Source organism: Heptranchias perlo, chromosome 29, assembly GCF_035084215.1.
Source record: "Heptranchias perlo isolate sHepPer1 chromosome 29, sHepPer1.hap1, whole genome shotgun sequence".
In the NCBI taxonomy this organism is placed as follows: domain Eukaryota; kingdom Metazoa; phylum Chordata; class Chondrichthyes; order Hexanchiformes; family Hexanchidae; genus Heptranchias; species Heptranchias perlo.
Genome location: NC_090353.1, coordinates 35497801 through 35520516, shown reverse-complemented (window position 1 = coordinate 35520516; position 22716 = coordinate 35497801). Strand labels below are relative to the sequence as shown.

The following is a 22716-nucleotide window of genomic DNA, read 5'->3' as shown; positions in this document are numbered from 1 at the left end:
CATAATCCATGTTGCACTGCCCATATTGTCACACTTCTGGGACTCCCCCACCACCACCAATATTGATACATTTCTGGGGACCCCCCCACCCTCCAACTGTATTAATACATTCCTGGGGACATTCTTTCCTAACTTTCAAAGACGGTGGCAACTAACCAAAAGAAAAACAGTGATATTGTTGCGGAAACATTTTATACTGAAAAATAAATAACAGAAGTAGCATGCTAGTAAGTCAACAAATACAGAAACTAATTAATCTGGTCATTTATCTCATGGTTGTTTATGCAAATGGTTGAGGTGTTTGCCCACGTAGATCCCATCCCTGCAGAAGTGATGGTATGTGCAGATGTTCTTCACGTATCTGAGAGATGTGATGGGGCAGTGTATAAATACAAGTCTGTCTTATGCCACAGTTCTAGCAATCTGCTCGTGATACTTCTACATAATGTGTTTACACGCCTCTCCCTACCATAATTGGATTATTTAGTATGCAACTTCCCAAAATATCTCCAAGTGCATTGCCTTGTGCAGGGTTGGGTGAGGAGCATTATATTGTTGCTGTACTTCAGGGTAATTATTTTGCTCACATCAATATTCCTGTTCATTGTAGCTATACAATCTACTGGAAAGAATAAATCCAGATCACAACTTCCCAGTCAGGTAAGAGAAACATCAATTGCTCCTGATTCTGTCGTATGAGTACATGAATCTATTATAAGAGAGAAGGAACACTGGTGTAATAGAGGGTGCAGTTTTGAGGTTGGAGTTCAGGCTTGTTGCGGCAGTGTAGAGGGAGCTTTACGCTGCATTTCACTGTTGTATCTGACCTGAGTGTGCTTGATGGGACAGTGTAGAGCAAACTTTACTTTGCTGTAAATGCCTACATGAGAGATTACTGGTGAAGATTAAGGGGTATGGAACATAGCAACATGAGGCCATTCAGCCCCTCGGGCCTGTTCTGCCATTCAGTTAGATTATGGCTGATCTGTACCTCAACTCCATTTACCCGCCTTTGCTCCATATCACTTGATATCATTTAGCAACAAAAATCTATCGATCTCAGTCTTAAACGTTTCATTTGATCCACAGCCTTTCGGGGCTGAGCGTTCCAGATTTCCACTACCCTTTGCGCGAAAAAACCCTTCCTGATTTCACTCCTAAACGGCTTAGGTCTAATTTTAAGATCATACCCTCTTGCTCTGGATTTCCCCGCTAGATGAATAGTTTCTCTGCATCTACTCTATCAAATTCTTCCATCATTTTAAACACCTCAATTAGATCACCCCTCACTATTCTAAACTCAAGCAAATACAAGACAAGTTTATGCAACCTAGCCTCATATTTTAACCCTTTAAGACCTGGTGTCATTCTGGTGAATTAGGGGGACGATAGCAAACTGGATTAAATATTGGTTAGAGTAGAGTTACGGGCAGTTTTTCAGAGTGGTTGGAAGTGGGTAGTGGTGTCCCACAGGGTTCAGTTCTGGAGTCACCTGTTCACTGTGTACACCAATGATTTGAATACAGGCCTAGAGGGAGTAGTGTTAATACCAAAATAGAAGGTAAGTTAATTCTTTAGAAAATCGAAGAAAGCTGCAGTGATGAGATGGGAGAATGGTCTAAAGTGTAGAGACGGAATTCAGTGTTACATATTATATGTATGAGGTGATGCATTTTGGCTAAACAAAACAGCAATAATTACACTCAATGAGACTTGGTGCTGTGAAAGAGCCAAGGGATTGGGGGCACAGATTCACAGGATGTTAAAGGCAACACCTCAGGTTAATAAGACTAAAATAAAAAGCTAATGGAATTCTAGGTTTTATTTTCGGGAATAGAATATAAAAGCCAAGAGGTAACGATGAGCCTGTATCAAATCGGTTAGAGGACTGTGTGCAGTATTGAGCTCCACACTATAAGAAGGATATTGAGGTGTTAGCAGATTCACGAGGATGCTAACTGATATGATAAAAATACAAATATGTATTTGGAAAAGCTGTGTCTTTCTTCGTTAGAATGATGCAGATTAAGGGGCAATATGATATTGTTTAAAATGATAAAAGCAGAGTGTTTCCACTAGTCGAGGGATCAAGAACAATGTGCAGTAAGTACACGATTAAATGTAACAGATTTAGAACAGAGGGCAGGAGAAACTTCTTTAGAGAGTTGTGAGGCTGTGGGATTCACTTTCAGGGTTAATCGTTGAAACTCAACATTCAGGATTAGATTGGATAGGTGGATGAAGAAAAAGGGGCTGAAGGGATAGGGGAACAGGGTGGGTAAATGTGACAAGAGGATAGGGTCAACACTTGGAGGGTAAACACTGACATGGACTGGTTGGACCGAGTGGCCTGTTTCTATGTTGTAATTTCTATGTATTTCTATGTTTGACAAAGCAGTGTAGAGGGAGCTATATTCTGCATCTAACCCATGCTATACCTGCCCTGGGAGTGTTTGATAGGGCAGTGTAAAATCTGTGCTGTACCTGCCCTGGGCATGTTTGGGCCAGTAAAACCTGTGCTGTACCTGCCCTGGGAATGCTTTATGCCAACTGGGTGCCTGAACTGGGAGAAGTTCCGTTCCCCAGCACTAATTTTCCCTGACCTTGATGAGCATTTAAGAAAAACCAGCGTGAGTCTCACTGCAAGAACCCCATTTGATAAACATACTAGGGTTAACACTGATGCGCTTCTATTTTTTATTTAAAAAGCAGTATAAAACTTTAAACACCAGAGTGCTGACAGCACTGGGGCAAACTAACCCAGAGGGATTACTGAGCCCAGGCACGTGAAGGCCATGCATTAACATGCACAGGAGTGAAAGGAAAAGATTCTTCAAAGCATCCTGAGTTGAACAGTGTTACCCACAGAGCATGCAGACTGTCAAGCTGCCTTCTACTTGCGATGCATTTGGCGTTTTCTCTTCCCCCTCCCCCTCCCCCTCCTGTGCTGAAGGGGTTGACTCTTGTTGGGGTACAGTTCCACACAGACTGCAGTACCTCATCTAAGTGGCTGCTCTTCGGATGGAGAGGTTAGGCAGTGACTCAGCCGACTTCCTGACTAGGAGGGCATTAATGCTGCACCTGATCTCACCCAGTGTCCGTACACACACGCGCACTTTCCAGCTTATGGCCACTGGATAGTGATCTGTGTGGCTCAGTTGCATCCTCCCCTTACCAATTGACTGCACTCACTTTTCATATTGGTGTGTGTGTAGAGCAACTGATGGGGAGCCAGCTGGCATCTGGCCGTTGACAGTCTTTAGGCTGCGTACCAAAGCTTGCTCCGCAACCCCCTGCTGGCGAGCGCACGACTTCCTGTGGTCTGGCACTGCAGCGGGGCTGCCAATGTCTCCATGGAGACGCCGGCATCAATCAGTGACAAATAACTAATGTGTGTGTGTTTTGTGAATGCAATTCAAGAGCACGCTTGGTAGTCAGGTGATGTCCTTCCCGAATCGAGACATGTTTAAAATACTGCTCTTGTGTGTGTGTGTGTGTGTGTGTGTTTTCCCGGAAAGGGACAGAGAATGCTTTTTTGACTGCTCTTATTTCCTGCTCGTCATACACTGTCGCTGTGTTAGTGTCTGAAGTAACGTCCTGTGTCCTGCTTCTGTCTTCCAGTTCTCACTGTCTCAGAGCAGCTGCGTTCTACATCCGGGGGCTCCTGTCCTTCTTTCAAGGAAGGTACAATGAAGCAAAGTGAGTGTTTGGCTTTCTGCGGCTGCAGCAGCTGGATGGCTTGGGATTTGTGGGGGGGGGACATCTCCTGAATGAAGAGGCAGCTTCCATTGTACCCACAGAAATGCTTTTCACTCCGATCCCTAGTGTCTTGATATCTACCCGCCTCCTTCTCCCTCAACGGAAACAAACCCATTACCGTAGGAAATATGTAGCTTCAAGGTCTTGCACTAAGAAACTTAAGTAGGAGCAGGAGGAGGCCATTCAGTAAGATCATGGCTGATCTTCTACCTCAACTCCACTTGCCCGCCCGATCCCCATATCCCTTGATTCCCTTAGCATCCAAATATCTATCGATTTAAGCCTTGAATATACTTAACGACTGAGCATCCACAGTCCTCTGGGGTAGAGAATTCCAAAGATTCACCACCCTCTGAGTGAAGAAATTTTTCCTCATCTTGGTCCTAAATGGCCGACCCCTTATCCTGAGACTACGACCCCTAGTTCTGGATTCATTGATGCTTTTTTTAAAACGACTTTTGAAAGTTGGTGAATGCCCAATTATTCTCGTTTCCTCTCCTGAAATGCTGCATTTTGCTGGATGTTTGAGTCTGCAGTCTCTCACCACCCTCTGCTATCTACGCCCAGAGTGGCCACTCTTCACGTGTGAGCCGAGACAGTAAGTGGCTGGCTATTTGGCCGTGAAGGAGACACCAATGGATAGCCCAATGCCTGACCCCTCAACAACAGCAATATGCACTGTCCAGCTGGAGTCACTGAGTAGAGACCCCACGGTCCACACTCCAACCCAGGCGCACTGACGCAGGACACTTCAGCCCTGGCGGAGATCGCCTGAGTAAGCACAGGCCAATGATCGAACCTGGGACATACCTGGTCCTTATGGCATAGCAGCGCACTCCTCTTAGCATTTAACCGCTGGCACAGCAGCAAGGATATTTAAAACTAGGGAAAGGAAAGCCAACTGAAGGTCACAAACCTCAGGTATTTGTTGTTATGTAGGCAAATAATCATTGAACTGAAAAAGTAATTAATTGTGTGATAAAACACTATTAATGTAAGTATTTTGTTGTTGCCATTACATATATATATATATATATATGTAATCTTATACTATTTCAACATTTCCCATTAAATTTTGTTACAGCACAGCGTCGTTACATAGGAGCAGGAGGAGGCCATTCAGCCCCTCAAGCCCGTTCTGCCATTCAGTTAGATCATGGCTGAGCTGCACTCATACTCTGGTTACAGGCTCTGGCCACTGGGTGGTTCTGTTGAGCAAGTCTGACATCTCCGTCCCAACTGCACTCATGTATAATAAAAAAAAACTTTATATTCATCCGCTGACTGTGCAACATCTTTGGCAATTTATTAATGTTTAAAAGCAAAGGAAAACTTGCCAGTCCAGTTGGATGGAAAGTATTTGTGTATCTCTCGTATGTAAGCCGAGGTATAGTGATTAATGCAAGTGATTCCTAGCAGTGTGACCACCTGTAGAAATGTCCAAATTATCAGTCACTGCCTGTAGCACAACTTGCTGCCCAAGTATCGCAATTTTGCATTTAAAAAGTCCCTGAGGCTGTGAAATTTCAACTTTACGAATGGTGCTGGTAGATGCACACACCTCAAACAGACCAGCAATGAGTGGAGAGAGAGTAAGTGCAGGATTAGGGGAGAGAGAGGAGAGAAAGGCTGGCTTAGAGCAGGAGGGACAGAGGGATGCCCATGGACACACAGCAAGCCCACGCACGGAGACTTGACCTGAGAGACGACACAACTGGTCCCTGCAGTTTTTGCCACAACAGACCACTTCCCTAAATGATGACTGACTGAGTGTTCATTACTTTCCAGACGATTTCTACGGGAGACTCTGAAAATGTCGAACGCAGAGGATTTGAATCGGTTAACAGCCTGTTCCTTGGTGTTACTGGGTCACATATTCTACGCTCTAGGAAACCACAGAGTGAGTTGAGTCCTCCTGCTGAGAAACGTAGTGAAGAACTGCCAGGTGTTCATTGGGTTGAGCAGCTGTGTTGCGAAATTGAAAGTTAATTCGGTATTGAAGTGAGTGAGGGGCCCTGCTGAGAGAGTGCTGGTCGTAGAATGACTTCAGTCTCTGTAATCTTGCGCTATACCAGCTAAGATTAACAAACTCCGGCCACAGCAAGAATCGAAGCGGGGGGCCCTTTCTGCTTTGTATGCCTCTGCACCTTGTGGGTCAGTGCATTTTACCACTGAGCAACCGGGTCAATTCTGTCTTCGTACCTACAAAGTGCAGTTACAGAGTCAGTGGATGCTGTTTATGGTGAAAGTCGATCCAGGACACTACGATGTGAGTCCTCGCTTGCACAAAGTCTCTCGCACCTACAGTCTACCTTCGTTTCCCGCCCCCCCGCCACCCCCACCAACTAAGGTGTCAGCCATGGCTCAGTAGGTAGCACTCTCTCCTCTGGGTCGGAAGGTCATAGGTTGAAGTCTCACTCCACAGACTTGGACACAAGATCAAGGCTGACACTCCAGTGCACGGTCTGAGGGAGCGCTTGCCTTTCTGTAGCGCTTTTCGTGACCTCAGGAAGTCCCAAAGCGCTTTACTGCCTATGAAGCATTTGTTGAAGTGTAGTCACTGTTGTAATGTGGGAAATGCAGCAGCCAATTTGCGCAGAGTGAATGTGGCACCTTATCAAATGCTTTCTGAAAATCCACGTGCAACATCTGCATATCGTTTTAACTGCGACTCAGAATCAATGCCTCAGGATAAAAGGAGGGAAAGCATTTTTTTTTAAATAGCTGTGTGATCAACCATGTAATTTTATCATTTAAAGTTTAAAAAATAATATGCAGAACAAAAGCAACACAGCTGATTAAAATGAGTGAAGCCAATTTCTGCGCTCTCGTACCTGCCCAGTCTTCTTGTAACATGTTCCTTTGCTGCATTGTTATCAGCTTATTTCTTGCAAGTCTTTTTCTTGCTCGTTGCAACGTCTGTATTGCTTTTAAAATAATGGCTTGGGTATTCGCTGACTTCAGATCCTTGCACGCATGCTTGGTACTGTAATTTAGATTTTACATAGAATTTACAGCAGAGAAACAGGGCATTTGGCCCAACTGGTCTATGCTGGTGTTTATGCTCCACACGAGCCTCCTCCCTCCCCTCTTCATCTAACCCGAGCAGCATGTATTTGCTCATGTACTTATCTAGCTTCCACTTAAATGCATCTATGCTGTTCACCTCGACTACTCCATGTGGTAGCGAGTTCCACATTCTCACCACTCTCTTGGTAAAGACGTTCCTCCTGAATTCCCCATTGGATTTATTAGTGACTATCTTATATTTATGGATCCTATTTCTGGTCTCCCCCACAAGTGGAAACATCTTCTCTACGTCAACCCTATCAAACCCTTTCATAATCTTAAAGACCTCTATCGGGTTACCCCAGCCTGTCCAGTCTTTCCTGATGGGTACAACTTCTTAATTCTGGTATAATTCTTACAAATCATTTTTGCACCTTCTCCAGTGCCTGTATATCCTTTTTATAATAATGAAGACCAGAACTGTACATAGTTTTCCAAGTGTGATCTAACCAAGGTTCTGTACAAGTTTAACATAACTTCTCTGCTTTTCTAGAAACGAACCCCAGTGCTTTTTTTTAATGGCCATTTAGTTTTGGTTTGTTAGTAATTACCAATGACCGATAGTGGTTTTGAAGTTTGTGGGAACCCCCGCCCCCACCTCTACAAGACTCACTTTTAGGACCTGTCCGCTGTCGAAAAGGAGAACAGACCCAGCGTTAAAGTAAATATTTCTCTAATCAACATGGAACAGCAGAAAGACAGAAGCCAACAAAAGCAGGGAGAGGGGTTGGGGGGCAGTGGAGAGAAATTAGCCGCTCCCCTGTGATGTTGCTCTCGAATAGTCCGGAGTGTGATTGTAATGTTTAACTGTTAACCTGGCCTGTCTGTGTCGCTTGGATACTTTCTATGTGAATGTAATAAATAGAAAAATCCAGGTAATTATAGCTGCTGGTAAACTACTGAGGTAATTCTAACTGTTTGCAAATTTCAGGCTCCAGGTCAATGGCTTTTTTTTAATATAAATTGTTTTTCACCTGTAACAAAGTGTGAAGTCCATGTAGGGTGACAGGTACACGCAAACTAGATGCTAGACTTTGTCTAATAATCTAGATACATATTTCTATCACCTAAGGGGCTTGGAGAGGAATTTTCCAGAGTATTTTTTCCCTTATTGGCCCTGGTATTTTTTCTCTTTTTCCCCTCCCAGGTGATTACATAGCCGAGGGGAGAGAAGCTGTGTTTAGTCGTGATACTCCAGCCATCGTGGTGTGGGGTAGGCTTGATGGAGCAGCTAGTCTTTTCCTGCCCATTCTGACAACTTTGTGGGCCCTGGTTTTGAAAACAGTATTTTGCTTTAAGGAGACCCAGGGCATCACAGGGAGGAGTGCGATGCGGACAAAGGAATTTCACGTTTCTATATTCGCACGGAAGTCCCAAGCAATCGGCAATTGATATTTCACGTTTAAAAAAAATACACATCCAAGACAGCGGTGGGCACCCAATAATGAGTGGGAGAGGACTTGGGGAGTCGATGAGGCGGTTTTTAAGATGGGGAGAGAGGTAGTGAGGGGAAAAAATTCGAGTGAAGTATGTAGGTGGGAAGAGACACAGGTAGTGCAGGGATCAACACATGGTAGATCAGAGTTGGAAGAGCTGATTGCTCAAGAAGATAGTGAAAGTTAGATGCAGCTCCTATATGTCTGCTCCACTGGGGCAGAGAGGGGAATTCCCCCACCTGGTGATCCCATAACCTGTATCATTACAGCAGTTACAGATTTGTCAAAATAACAATGTTAAAAGGGATCATGGTGATAAACTTTTAATGAGTTTTACAAACTCTCTGTCTTGTGTTCCGTTCTACAGGAGAGTAATAACATGGTGGTACCAGCCATGCAGCTAGCCAGCAAGATCCCAGACATGTCAGTCCAACTGTGGTCTTCAGCATTGCTACGGGGTAAGTGAGGGAAAGGCCAGTTTATCGGCGTCTAAATGATATGCTGTCCGCAGATGGGTTGAATAAAGTACAAGTTTAAATGTGTTACGACACACAATTCATCCACCAACTTTTCCCTCGTGCTTTCTGTGTGTTGCTGTGGGTCAACCAGCACCATCGAGTGTTAAAATCGGACAGAAGTGACATCTTTTTCATTGTGGTGGAAGTCACAGGATTTTGTACATGCCTCTTTCTATGGTTATGCTGTCTTGGCTGCACAGCCTTGTTTTTATCATTGTTGTTTCCCTCTTTTCCCCCCTCTTGATGACATTCACTCGTGGCTGGGGTAAGGTTCCACAGCATTGGGTTGCTCCCCTTATACCTTGTCCAAGAAGCCGTTCTTCATGTGTAAGTTGAGGCTATTCAACCATGTAGGGAATCACAACTGTGACGGATCCTGTCTCACCCGAGGCCCACTTGCCGGGCCTCACTGGGTAGCCATCGGGAGCAGGCTTGAAGCACGTCGGGAGAGGGGGGAAATTATCCACCAGCTGGACTCTTGTGTCATAACACCCTGGCTGATTTCGACCCCAGCCCAGGGCAGCTGAGGCCAGTTGTCACATCCCAGCCTCGAGATCAACCTTCTCGCAGGCGTGCCTCCACCGCGTGCTTACGTGTCCGTCGGTGACGAGGGCTGTCGCGGTGAGATGGTTGTGGAGCATCGCGCGATGTTGCCTTGGTGCCTGGCTGTCCATTTCACGTCGTAGTTTGCGATGCCGCGTCCGCGCAAGGCCAGAGAATGTTCCTGAAACAAAATTGCACACTAGCTTCTAGTCAGGGGCTTGACTTCTTCCGCCCACCCCTTAGTTTCCAATCTCATGCATTGCAGACAGTGACCAAGTCCCTTTCCTGCCTGGTTGTAGGGGTCAGAAGGACTGTTCAGTTATTTTTGTGCATCTCCCGGGGAGTGACTTGAGAGTGGTGTTTATGGAGTCCTGGAAGCAGATTGGGTACAAAACATGCATTACTGAGAGTCTTCAGAGAGAATAATTCTCTCACTTGAAGAGATTTATTCCATACAAATCATCCTGCTCCCTAATGGCCTTATGGGAAAGTCACCGTATAGAGAGAGATGTAAGGAGTCTTACAACACCAGGTTATAGTCCAACAGCTTTATTTGAAATCACAAGCTTTCGGAGCTTTCCTCCTTCGTCCTACACTCACCTGACGAAGGAGGAAAGCTCCGAAAGCTTGTGATTTCAAATAAAGCTGTTGGACTATAACCTGGTGTTGTAAGACTCCTTACATTTGTCCACCCCAGTCCATCACCGGAGTGTGAGTGTGAGTGTGAGTGTGAGTGTGAGTGTGAGTGTGAGTGTGAGTGTGAGTGTGAGTGTGAGTGTGAGTGTGAGTGTGAGTGTGAGTGTGAGTGTGAGTGTGAGTGTGAGTGTGAGTGTGAGTGTGAGTGTGAGTGTGAGTGTGAGTGATAGCCTACTGATATTCACTCTCCAGATGCACACATAAAGAATAGGTGTACTACTGGAGGTTGCCTGTATTACTGTACCTCAGACAATGTCAGCTCTTCAGGAGAGGAGGGGAAATAGTAGGGATTTTTTTGTTTGTTTTCTCCGTCCCTGAAGACATGTAGCCCCCTGAATTTTTTTAATGTTCACGTTTCAAACCGCTGCAGTACTCCCGCCTGCCTCCTGGTGTCAGTAATGAGCCCGTGTTCCAGCTGGTGCCTAGCAATGAAGTGCAAGTGTTGACCCTGCAGTGATTCAGAAGCATTAGGAGTTATAAAGCAGCGGATGCTGCAGTGAGATGTTAACTGTATTAATCCAGTACACTCATCGTGAAATGTTAAAAACTAGTTGAGGTGCAACAAAGATGTAGGTGCATGGTTCATATATTACCTAATGTTAAGATATGCTCATCTTTGAAGCAAGAGTCAAATTACCTCTCCCTTTTATTGGAGAGCAGTCCCTGATTGTCCGGGGGAGTCCATAGCTGGTCAGCTACCTGTTGAAATCGAAGGGTACCCACTGCCCAGAGGGTGAAAGTTGCATTGCACACTTTGTGCCACTAGACAATGAGCAGGTGCTGGAACCCTGACAGATTTTGTTTTTTCCTTTATCTAGCCTAGATGTGCTAGGCCAGTTGTAACACTCCCTGCGCCACCTCGACTGAGGTCGATTAACCGGGCACAGATTGGCCATCAAACTTGCGATCTGCTCTGCTAAGCTCTACTGCAACTGAGGCCCCGTCTGCCCCCTCAGGTGGACGTAAAAGACCCCAGGGCACTATTTGAAGAAGAGCAGGGGAGTTCGCGCCGGTGTCCTGGTCAATATTTATCCCTCAACCAATATCACTGAAACAGATGATCTGGTCATTATCACATTGCTGTTTGTGGGACCTTCTGTGCGCAAATTGGCTGCCACATTTCCTACATTAAAACAGTGACTACTCAAAAAGTACTTCATTGGCTGTAGAGCGCTTTGGGACATTCTGAGGTCGTGAAAGGCGCTATATAAATGCAAGTTGGTTCTTTTAATGACCTGTGATGCCTCTACAGTCTCTGCTCTTGCCTCGGGATGGGTCAGTTCCAGTTTGTTCCACTGGGTGTCGCCTTTTCACTGTAGTGTGACTCGGGCTGCGTTCAATCAGTTAGCCCCCTAACCGAACTGTGCTGTCTGTACCTGGGATGCAGGTGTCACCGTGAACACCTCCAGCTCACTTCGAAGCCATCAGTGTAGCAGCTGCTTGTGCAAGAGCATTGTTGCTGTTTTAAAAGAAAAGTTTAAATATTTCCGTGAAAAGAAATCTTAATTGGTGAAACAGAAATTGTAAATTCTTAGCTGAAATTTGTTAGACTTTGTTCCCTTTCAAACAAGACAATCCGGTGGAAATCTGAAGTGTGGAGAGAGGTTGAGAGTTTCCATTCCACCCCAGTACATCTGCGCTAGTGACATCCCCTCCGGCTAAAGCTCCATTTTCGGCCCCCTCAGAGACACCGTCTGTAAAAGTGTGGCACCTGACTACATTCTCCCTATACCGTGGACTGCTGCTGTGTCTGTCGGACATTAAGTCCTGGATGAGGCAAAACTTTCACCTCAGTTTCCCTTCTGAATCCCGCAATCCTGTCACCTTTTGTTCGCCCTGAGCTCCCGTTGGCCCGCCCCTTGCGTCGACTTTTAAGATTTTTTGTTCTCTCTTTCCAATCTCTCCATACCTTTTCGTTGTAGCTCTGCAATCTGCTTTGGCCCTCAATCCCAGTAGGCATCCTTCCCTCTCCTGACTCTGGGCCACTCCACTATTTGTGGGCACAGACTTGGGACGTCACTCGCCTGAACTCTGGAGCTTTAAACCCCTCCGCCTTACCACATCACTCCCTAGTTTCAAAGCCTAACTCTTCGGCAGCGCCTATAGTAAAAGAAGCCATGGAGTGTCAGCTCTGTTTAGTTGATAGCACTCTGACCTCTGAGTCCAAAGATTCTGGGATCAAGCCCCAATTCAAAAGTTGAGTACATTGCACTCGTGTGTCAGCCAAGGATATGCTGAGAGTGTTCCATTCTGTTCAAGCTATGAGTGAGATGTTAACCCAAGGCGCTGTTACTGGATGTACGTAGAATCTAGAGCACAGAAAGAGCCCATTCGGCCCATCGTGCCTTTGAAAGAGCTATCCAGTTAGTCCCACGTCTCTGCTCTTTCCCCATCGCCCTGTAATTTTTTTCTTTTTATGTATTTATCCAATTCCCTTTTGAAAGTTACTATTGAATCTGCTTCCACCACCGTTTCAGGCAGTGCATTCCAGATCATAACAACTCGCAGCGTAAAAAATTTCTCTTCATCTCCCCCCTGGTTCTTTTGCCAATTATCTTAAATCTGTGTCCCCTGGTTACCGACCCATATGCCAGCGGAAACAGCTTCTCCTTATTTACTCTATCAAAACCCCTCGTGACTTTGAACACCTCTATTAAATATTAAAGATGCTTCCTGTAACTTCTCTACTTCCTGCCCAGGGTCTCCCGATCCCCTATCAAGTGCTGTGGGATGTTTGTTGTGAGAAAGGGGCTTTAGCATTGTACGTTAATATATTTCTTTCATTTAGTACACCAATAATACATAACACAGAGGCTCCTTTTTGTTTATGCTTTTCCTTAAGTGTTATTTTCCTTCTCTTAGATCTCAACAAGGCGTGCGGGAACACCATAGAGGCTCATGAAGCAGCTCAGATGCACCAGAATTTTTCTCAACAGCTTCTCAACGACCATATAGAGGCTTGCAGCCTTCCCGAGCATAATCTGATCAATGTGAGTACAGCCTCCCTGAGCATAATCTGATCAATGTGAGTACAGTCTCCCTGAGCATAATCTGATCAATGTGAGTACAGTCTCCCTGAGCATAATCTGATCAATGTGAGTACAGTCTCCCTGAGCATAATCTGATCAATGTGAGTACAGTCTCCGAGTATAATCTGATCAATGTGAGTACAGTCTCCCTGAGCATAATCTGATCAATGTGAGTACAGTCTCCCTGAGTGGAATCTGATCAATGCGAGTACAGTCTCCCTGAGCATAATCTGATCAATGTGAGTACAGTCTCCCTGAGTGGAATCTGATCAATGTGAGTACAGTCTCCCTGAGTGGAATCTGATCAATGCGAGTACGGTCTCCGAGCATAATCTGATCAATGTGAGTACAGTCAGGGTAACGACTGGCATTTGAAACCTCAACAGCATTAAACTGGTGGAGCGCAACCTACCGAAAAGTTTGTTGCACTTTGTTGAATCTTGCTGTGTGCAAAGGCACAGACAAATCCTGCAACAAACATGCAGTACTGGTGGGTGCAGGTCTGTCACTGTAACACGGGTAAAGTATTGGGTACAGGTCTGTCACTGTATAACATGGGTACAGTACTGGTGGGTACAGATTTGTTACTGTATAATGGGTACAGTATTGGTGGTTGCAGGTCTGTTAATGTATAATGCTGGGGTGCAGTATTGGTGGGTAAATTTCTGTCACTATAACACTGGGGTATAGTATAGGTGGGAGTAGTTTGAGGGCTGAATTGGTGGGAACAATTTGAGGAGCTGAATTCAGAGCATTGTAAAAGAAGTGTAACAAGCGACATTAAAGTGTGATTTTTGTTTTTGTTTTCTAGTTGTATGCCGGTATCATTACATTAAATATAGCTGGTGGGAAGCCTGCTCTTCAGTGACATGTGAAATGTATTTTTTCTTTCAGTGGACGGACGGCCCCCTTCCTGTGCAGTTTCAAGCTCAGAACGGACCCACCACCAGCCTCGCCAGTCTGCTATGAACAGAACTGAACATGTAAAGCAGTGGAATCTGTCGCCCATCGAACCAGGCAATGAAAGAAAAAGGATTTGAAAATCAGCTTCCCAGTCATTGCCGGGCAAACAGTAGACAGAGTCTCTGCGCGCAGCATTGTGGGTACTTTCCAAGTATTTTAACTGCTTTCCTCCGGGAATTCAGCCTCTCCCAGTTTCTGTGGCAGTTGAGGACTTTGATGCAAAGGAGTGGTTTGGGTTGAATGATGTCAGTTGTCTTCTGGGACTCATTATTACCACCTCCACCCCACCCCATTTAGTGTGTTCTCCCCTCCCCCAACCCATGCCCTCTTAGGAGGCTGGTGTTGAATGTTTGCCCGCCGTCGTCCTTAGCAACGCCAGATCGTGGGTCGCCGTGGGAACAGAAGAGGTGCTTTAAAACTGCCCAGGCTCTGAATGAATGGAGAAAGTAGTGGGTGGAGGGGGGCAATTGTGAACATTTATATATAATTTTGATGACTTCAGTGACCTCGTGGGGGGGGTGTGGGGATTGCTGATGTTGACGTTAGTGGTGCTAAGTGGTAGCTTTTATAAAATGGCTGAGCCAGCAGTACAAGTGGCCATCAGGACCTTGAGACCCTACCTGCTCATTGACCGTGTGTCCACGTGTAAAGTGAATTCTGGCCACAGCCTCCAAATGATTGTAGTTTGACCCAACTTACTGTTTTCCTTTGTGCCGAGAGGTGGGGCTGAAGTTGTTTCCCCACCCTGGTCTTTGAGGCTATTTTACCAGGAGTCATAGTTGCGCCAAAAAAAAATCCCTTGTTCTTGGCTCTTCAGCTGTCATTCTCGCTCTGTCTCTTCTCCCCAGTGTAAGGGCACTCATCGTCTTCTCTTCCCTTCATCATGACTCGTGCTCCCCAAGAACAGATCATAGGATCATACAGCACAGAAGGAGGTCATTTGGCCCAATGCTGTAATTTCTTAATTTCTGCGTTCGTGTCTAAATGAGAAATCCTTAAATACGTCAAAATTTGATTTTAAAAACGTAACAGCTGAGGTTCTTGGCCACTCCAATCATGTAGTTGGGAAATTGGCGTGACTTAGCCCCTCGTCCTCTTCTCCTCCTCACCCCCCAGCCCCCCCCTCATCCCCACACTCCTACATCCCCTCATCCTCTCTGTCTGTCTGTGTCTGCGCGCGCGTGTTCAAGCTCGACCATGGTACCCCCACCCCAAGATCAACAACCTGTCAACACTCACACACTCATGAAGAGTGGCCACTTGGGGCGAGGTATTAAGAGTGACTCAATCGGGGAACAGCCCCTGTCGTGGTTAGCACAATCGGGAGAAGAGGGGAGAACGTTAGCAACAAAATCTAAAAGGTAACATATTGAATCTTAGAGCTTTTGTTTAAATGGTTAGATAGTTGTGATCGAGCTGTAGGTTGAATCTAGCTTGTCCGTCGTGGATTCCATTTGTTGCAGTTCCTTCCCCCCCCCCCCCCCCCCCCCAATCCCCATACAGGGGGTGGGGGAAGGCTCCAGATGGCTTTGATGGTGCAGCTGTGAATGGGGCCGCGTTGGGTGGCTGGATGAGACCACTGTCGTGCCTGTGTGCGCTGGCTCAGCTCGTTGGGAGTGGTCGGAATTGCCAGGAGATCGGACAAAAGCTGGGCATTAGTTGCAGATGGCGATCTGACTCCCTTTTCCTCTGTTCTTCATTTAAATTTGGTTTTATTACTGCAGATCCTAAACACTCGTCCTACACCTGAGATGTGTTGGGTGGAGGGATTTGAGAAAATGGGCAGGGCCTGGTGTCCAAATGTACCTCTGTTGTGAGAAGAATTTACATTTAACTCGCAAGAGATTATTTTTAAAATTTTGCGGTAGAAAATCTGAAGTAAAAACTGGAAATAGAGAGATGGTCAGTCAGTATCTGGAAGAGAAGAGTGAGATTAACCTTTTGGGTGAGATTTGGTGCTGATGAAACTCACATCAGCAAAATCTCACCTTTCCCTTTCAGACACTGACCAGTGCTTTTTCTCTTTGTGTTTTAAGTGATTTGTCAACCTTTCAATTAATTTAAACAAAATGATGTATTGTATTTGGTGGGGGGGGGGAGAAGAGAGAGGAGACACTTTCCCCTAAACGTTTGTACCTACTGACCAAATACCTCATCCCTGACCCCTTCGCTGGTACATTAGGGCGCGGCCAAAAGTGTTGATCTGAATTTTAATATAAACCTTTCCCCCTCTCGCCGTGTCTTCTCGGCTGTGTGTCTATGAATTTGAACACCGCCTCCCAGAACAATGGGCACACGAACTTTCCTTGAAATTGGTTTAATTAGTCACACGTGAACAAGTCTAACCCCCTCTCCCAGTGCCGTGTGCTACACAAAGCTGCCTTCAGCCACTCCACGATTATTTGAATTAGTTTTGGAGCCAACACTCCCTGTTTGTGCTTGTCACCATTACAGAACTCACCTGTAACCAATTCACATTCAACCTTGAACCCTCGTGTGAAGGTGGGAACTGTGAGAGTAACTCTTTTTTGCTTGTGGTGATCTCAGCTTGATTAGGGGAATTTTTAAAATACTCCATTTTATATGGTGAGAAAAATATACTTAAGAAAGATGCCAAATTACTTTTTTAAAAAATCAGCTGACAACCCCTGGGGAAGGTCTAGTCGGCCATTCCGTGGTGCCACAGAGGGACAGTCAGGTGTGGCTCCATCATAAACAGCGACTTCGACTGGCCTGGGAGCAGACTCGGAACTGATTGATTCCAGAAAACGACACTACAATCTGGGCAGTCTGCAGCATTTTAAAACCAAAACGGAGAGGTGAATTGAGGAGGGGTTTACTTTGAACAAGACTTTCCCTCCCTTGTAAGTGTCAGTGTGCAGCAATCAGGTATTTAAAGGGTGGGGGGCTGCACAGATTAGAGTATTTGGTAATGAGCCAGTTTAATAAATCAAGATCGTGCGGCTTATGACAGAGCAAAATGGGCCCTACGTTTAAGTAAACCGAGGACAGAATTCAGGAACCAACCACTTTTTGTGGTTCTTTTAAAGTAATGACTGCCGTAGAATAATCAAACCCTGAGTGACCCAAGGTGACAACTACACCTGGCGCAAGTTAAATTTGTTGCAAATAACGCCCCACTGTACCACCTCCTCACCACAAGATCATTTGTTTGGGCCACTGGCTTCTTCAATGGAAAATAGAATTCGAAATTTTTTTTAAAAATAACCTCTCCCCTCAGCATTGCATCAGACTCCTCTGTGCTCCTTTAACCCCTCCAGCCTCTCTGACTGCCCGGCGAGCTTCTTCTGCAGTCTCACGTTCTGGTTTCCCCCGAGAGTGCTTGTGTAAATTATTAGGGTTCGTGTTGTTAACGCTAACGATATTTTGTACAGCTTGTGTCTCTTTTATCAAATGATTGTATATTTTATTCAGTGAAGTAATTCTAGCTTAAACCCCCTCTTCCCCACCACCCCCCCCCACTTTGTAATTTATAACATAGCAACGTTCTCCAGCGGTGCAAGGCTCTCGTGGACGTGATAACGTGTGACAACCTGCCGTCATGTACATATATACATAGAATGTATACAATACAGTGAATTACACTGCAGTGCGACTGAGCAATAATCGGCTTGTTTTGAGCATCTGATGATTTTATCGACCTTGACAGAAATCTGGGCAGTGAGAATTTACTGGCTGCAGCAAAGCAACTTAAGACTAGATTTTTTTTTTTTTATTTATTCTTTTGTTTCAACTTTCCTCCCCATCTCTCCTGAAGGTGCTGACTTTGACTGGGGTACAGGTTCTACGGGCACCAGGAGCCCTCCACACTCCCTCACTCAAATGGCCGTTCTTCACGTGTGAGCCCAGTTGGCAAGTCTCGACAGGCAAAAGGCCAATTGTTTTTATCGAGTCTTATCTTAATATTTATTCCCCCACCCTTGGCCACTCTTGGACACGTTGTTGAGTGGCTCGAAGCTTGGCTTTTTTTTTAATCTGTTCATGGGCGTGGGCGTCGCTGGCAAGGCCAGCATTTATTGCCCATCTCTAATTGCCCTTGACTTGACTTTGTCCCCTTCCTCCCCTCCGTCTCCACCTCTTCCTCCCTACTCGGACTGGGGGGTTGCGAGGGAAAGCTTGTACCAGATAGCCTGGCTAAACCTGCTGGAGTAGTAGTTCCAGAGCCGAGCCGAGCCTCCCACCCTGCCTGTGGAGGGTGTGAGGCCCCACAGATCACTAGGCTGATACTTTTAAAACAACTTGAGTGGGGAATATATATAATTATCATTGCCCTGTGCCCAACAGTTCCCAGGTAAACTCAATGCCCAGCGTCAAAGTGAGTTGTACAGAACATGAAGGGTTCAGGTTCCACCTGCCCAGTCAGCACTGAGTTAGCCCATTTTAGCTGGGATGGAATTAGAGGAGCTGTAGTTTACCTCAATACCCCTGGGTAATCAAGAGAGGGGGAAACAAAACCAATCAATGGCCCTCGCTTAATCTGCTGGGAAATGTGTGCGGACTTCGAGTGAGATAGGATCGGGGCTGACTATGAATCGTTCCCCTCACCCCCAAAACCAGCTCCCCAAATATGATCAGTTAGCGTACTAGCACTTGGTGACTAGGGTTCCATGTGAAGAATCTCTAATTGGGAGAGGTCGGAGGGCTGCTGTCTGCTGTGGAACTGTGACCCAGTTCGATCCAGCATCTTGAGCAAATGCGGGGAGTTTAAAAACCGGTGAGTCACGCAGAGCGCTGGGGAGCGCGATGTATCGCAGTCTCCAAGTGTCACAGTGTGAAATCTCCCCACAGTAGGTGCGCGTGTGTTATCGGTTCCACAACACAGCAGTCGCGGTGTGAAATGGGCGGCAGCAGCTCGGTGGGAATCTTAGCTGGTGCCCGCAGCAAATTATGCCAGCACTGCCTGCGTGGGGGTGTCCCGCTAAATGGGGCATTCGGGTTTGTATTGGACCTGACACCACTGGGGCTGATCTGTGTCAGTTATTAATGCAGGTTTCACTGTTGTCTATTTTATATACTGGCAGCATTTGAATATTTGACCAGTGGATATTCTAACCGTAGTAAATTTGCCATTTTTGTTTAAATACTTTTCACCCCCCTTCAAAATAAAATGGAAGGAGGTTGTAAAAATTAAGTTTTTAGAAGTTTTATATATAAAATGTTCTTTATACCACATATTGTAAGGACTGAAACTTGAAGTAAAACAAGCAATATCATTTGTAAGTAAAATTAGACTAGTTACTGACACGTTATAAGTTACTTACTGCTTTAGAACACCAGTAACTTGTCTAATTTGACAGCAGCTTCTGCATAACCTGAGGCTGTGTGACTGCCCCCAGTCAGTGATTCCACACTTTTAATAGTAAAGTCCCCTGATAACACATTGACTAACTGGTTCCAGGCCACATCCTCAGTCTGTGCTGAGTTAGCTCATTTCAGCCAGGGCGAAGCAATTGGCCTCGATCTGTGGGCCAGGGAGTCGAGAATCAGCCAGGGCCCCCGCTCCTGCTGTCCACCCACTAACCTTCGCTGGAAAGAGCACGCGTGTGAAGGTCGAGTGCGGATAGGGGGGCGGGGGGCTACGACAGCCCGCTCGATTGCCTGGCCCCGTTGACCCTCAAGGTCTGGGCTCACCCGTGAAGAATGGTCACTTGGACAAGACGCTGACCTGGTGTCCTCGGGCAAGAGAGCCAGCACCTTCGAGAGAGAGACGGAATGTAAACTGGTGCAGAGGGGGACACGATAATAAGTGTGACATTGGTTTGTGTCCTAATCCTTCAATGTGTGGTGTAAAGGTAACACGCAATGGTGTTAAGGTGGAGACTGCATTTTTAAACCAATCTAGTCTTCGGTCGTCTGATACTTCCTCAAGGCAATAAATATTAACAGTGATTGGTATCAGACGGTGGCACTGAGCTGGTGGGTACGATTCTGCAGAAACAAATATCCATAGTAAAGATTTAAATATTTTATATAAATATATATAGATTAGATAAAGAACATCTTTTTATATAATCTGGGTTGCTGATCTTTCTCTGATGTCTTTTTATAAACACCATGTACCCCATAACTTTATTTATGTAGCTCTGACCCGACCGGATGTGACACTGTACAAGTTTATTTGTGTGTGACTGCGGTCAGGACTGAGGTGGTGGGGGCTCCTACACTATGTTGCATTAATGTTGTATTTGAAGGCGCTGCACCCCCCACCCACCCCCCCTCACTTGTGGGGAAAACCTGCATAACCCCCCCACTTATGCGTTCTCTAAGTCTCACCTCATCCACGCCCAAACCAAGACCTGCCTTTCTTTGCTGTTCATTTACCAATAGCCCACAACTCCAGCCATGTCTTCCCCCTACTGGCTCAGGTGATTACAGTAGTGAGCAGCTGGGCCATGCAGACCAGGAAAGGCCCCCGTGTTCGATCTGGGATCTGTGCTAGGTTGGCAGGTTGCAGCCAGGGTGGCAGTAAGGAAGCTGCTATTGGCCTCACAATTTGTAGATTAAGAAGGGGGTGGAATGACCCAGGGTTCCCACTCCTGATTGCTATCCAATAATCCCCGCTAGAAAATGCGGATTCGGGTGAGGAGAGGGCTGCGCTCGGCTGTGATGCTTCCTACAGTTGAGTAGCTAACTGACTCACTCTATCCAAGCTCACACTTGAGTAATGGCCACTTAAATGAGGCAGCAGAGGGCAATCGGTGCCAGTGGAATTATATCCCAATAAAATGTCAACATCTTTAAGCAAGGAATGAAAGAAGGGGCAGGAAAAGATTTGTTCCATTGACAATTTAAAATTGCAGGTTAGCATAATAAAGATTTTACTATTTTTATAGACACGTAAGGTGGATAATAGGAGACTAGTGCCATAAACATGCATAAACTTACTCGTTAAAACTACCTTTTTTAAAAAAAAAACTACTGCCATTTATTTTACGTTACTGTCTTTCTAAAAATATTTTTAAATTGAATTCTTTTCACTTCATCCTCTTCTTTCAAGTTCTCTTCAGTTTTTGTTCTCACATTTTGAGACACTCTGGTCCTGGAGTTCATGCTGATTGTCCAGCGTTAACGCCAGAGCTTCATTAAAGGGTGATGGTTGGGCCGGGGCCACTGTGAGAACTGCAAGGGGGAAAAGCCCGCAGCAGCAGCACGGTTATAAATTCTCCCCTTCTGAACTGAGTCCATAGAAAGCATCTTGAGAAGTATTAGGCTGCGTTGTTGCTGCTGGGAACAGTTTGAGGTGACCAACGAGACGAGCACCTGCTGCCCAGGTGGCTGATTGTCCATGGACAGGATTGCGATGCCCCCTGCTGTCGAAAAGCCCGCCAACACCCATGGTCATTGCTGAAGGGATGAGTGGCCACCGGAGCAAGGACACCAGAGAGCACCCGGCGTGAGTCGGTGCCTGGGGAGCCGTACCCCAGTGTGAGTCTTCCTATTTCTTTTCTTTCATTTCCTTTTCTTTCTCTTTCTTTCATTTTCTGTTCTTTGTCTATCTCACTCCTCCCCCCTCCACCCCCACGCACTCTCCTGCGGAAAGCAGGTTCGAAGCTTCCCTGGTGACTGGTTTGACGCGACACCAGGGACCATCCAGACTAGGAAGGACTCTGGTTTGCCCTGCGGACTGTGCCGAGTTAGCTGATCTCGGCCAGGGAAGCGGTTGGGAGAGACATAATCGGCCTCTGCTCCCTGTGTCCAGGAGAGAGGTGGGGGGGAAAATACACCAGCTGGGGTTCCCACTCCAGACCTGCTGTTCCCGAGATCCCTGCTGGAAAATGGGCGTCTGGTGAGGACAGGGACTGGGCAGAGTGTGAGGCCTGTGGACTGACACTCACTGTCTGGACGGCCACTTGTGTGAGGTACTGACTGTGTCCAGTGCCCGAGGAATTGTACCCCAGCGAGGGTCCATGTAATCAGGCGATGAGGGATAGAGTGGTAATTTCTAGAATATAAGACACCATCCTCCGGGTGAAAAGGACAGGGGTGGGGGAGGTCAGAGAAAGATTTTCTCATCCGAACTTCTAAGGGGAGCTGGGACGTGTAGCTGTCTATCATAAGCAACAATAAACTGGACAAATAATTACCGTACAAGCATCTGTTAATTTCTAAATTCAATCTTCCCACATTGTTGGGTGATTTAATATGTACAACAATAATGCAGAAGGAGCCGGGCAGTAGCTATTATATAAAAAATTGACTTTGCAACATTGTGCAGCTCTGAAATGTGTATATCACTGTTGACTAGGTATCACAGTAATTTTTGTTTTTGCAACTCTTCCATGTTTAGTTTCTGTACAGACAATTCAAAGTGTTTTTTTTTGAATGAGACAATGTTTTAATATGTACCCTCATCATGTACCTGGTAAACCAGTTGCTGTATAATTATGTTTCCTTAAGAATCAATGTTATGGCAGGTTTGTTAATATGTATTTTGTGTTTTAGCATCATTGTAACTTTACAAATAGTTTATAGATGTCTAGATGTTTTGAAATGTAAAGGATTCCTCCCTTTCAGTGACGAAACGCCACTATGAAGCGGGGAAAGTTCGGATTGTAAATATGGATCTATGTAAACAGAACCTGCCTGTCGCTGTGTTTTTAGCTTTCTATTACGTTTGGATTAACTTTTTTTTGTTTTTTTTCTATATATCAGGGAATTTTTAAATAAATTCGTAAATGTAAA

The 22716-nt window shown here is 45.7% G+C and overlaps 1 protein-coding gene across 1 annotated transcript in view; it reads left to right on the top strand.

The window, feature by feature from the left end:
- mau2 (MAU2 sister chromatid cohesion factor) overlaps nt 1-22716 on the top strand; it is a 58710-nt gene extending 35994 nt beyond the window's left edge. The window contains exons 14-19 of the mRNA XM_067968518.1: nt 611-660; nt 3622-3699; nt 5548-5659; nt 8632-8722; nt 12884-13011; nt 13945-22716. Coding sequence (XP_067824619.1) covers nt 611-660; nt 3622-3699; nt 5548-5659; nt 8632-8722; nt 12884-13011; nt 13945-14019 — 534 coding nt within the window. The 3' untranslated portion in view covers nt 14020-22716. The remainder of the gene's footprint in view (nt 1-610; nt 661-3621; nt 3700-5547; nt 5660-8631; nt 8723-12883; nt 13012-13944) is intronic.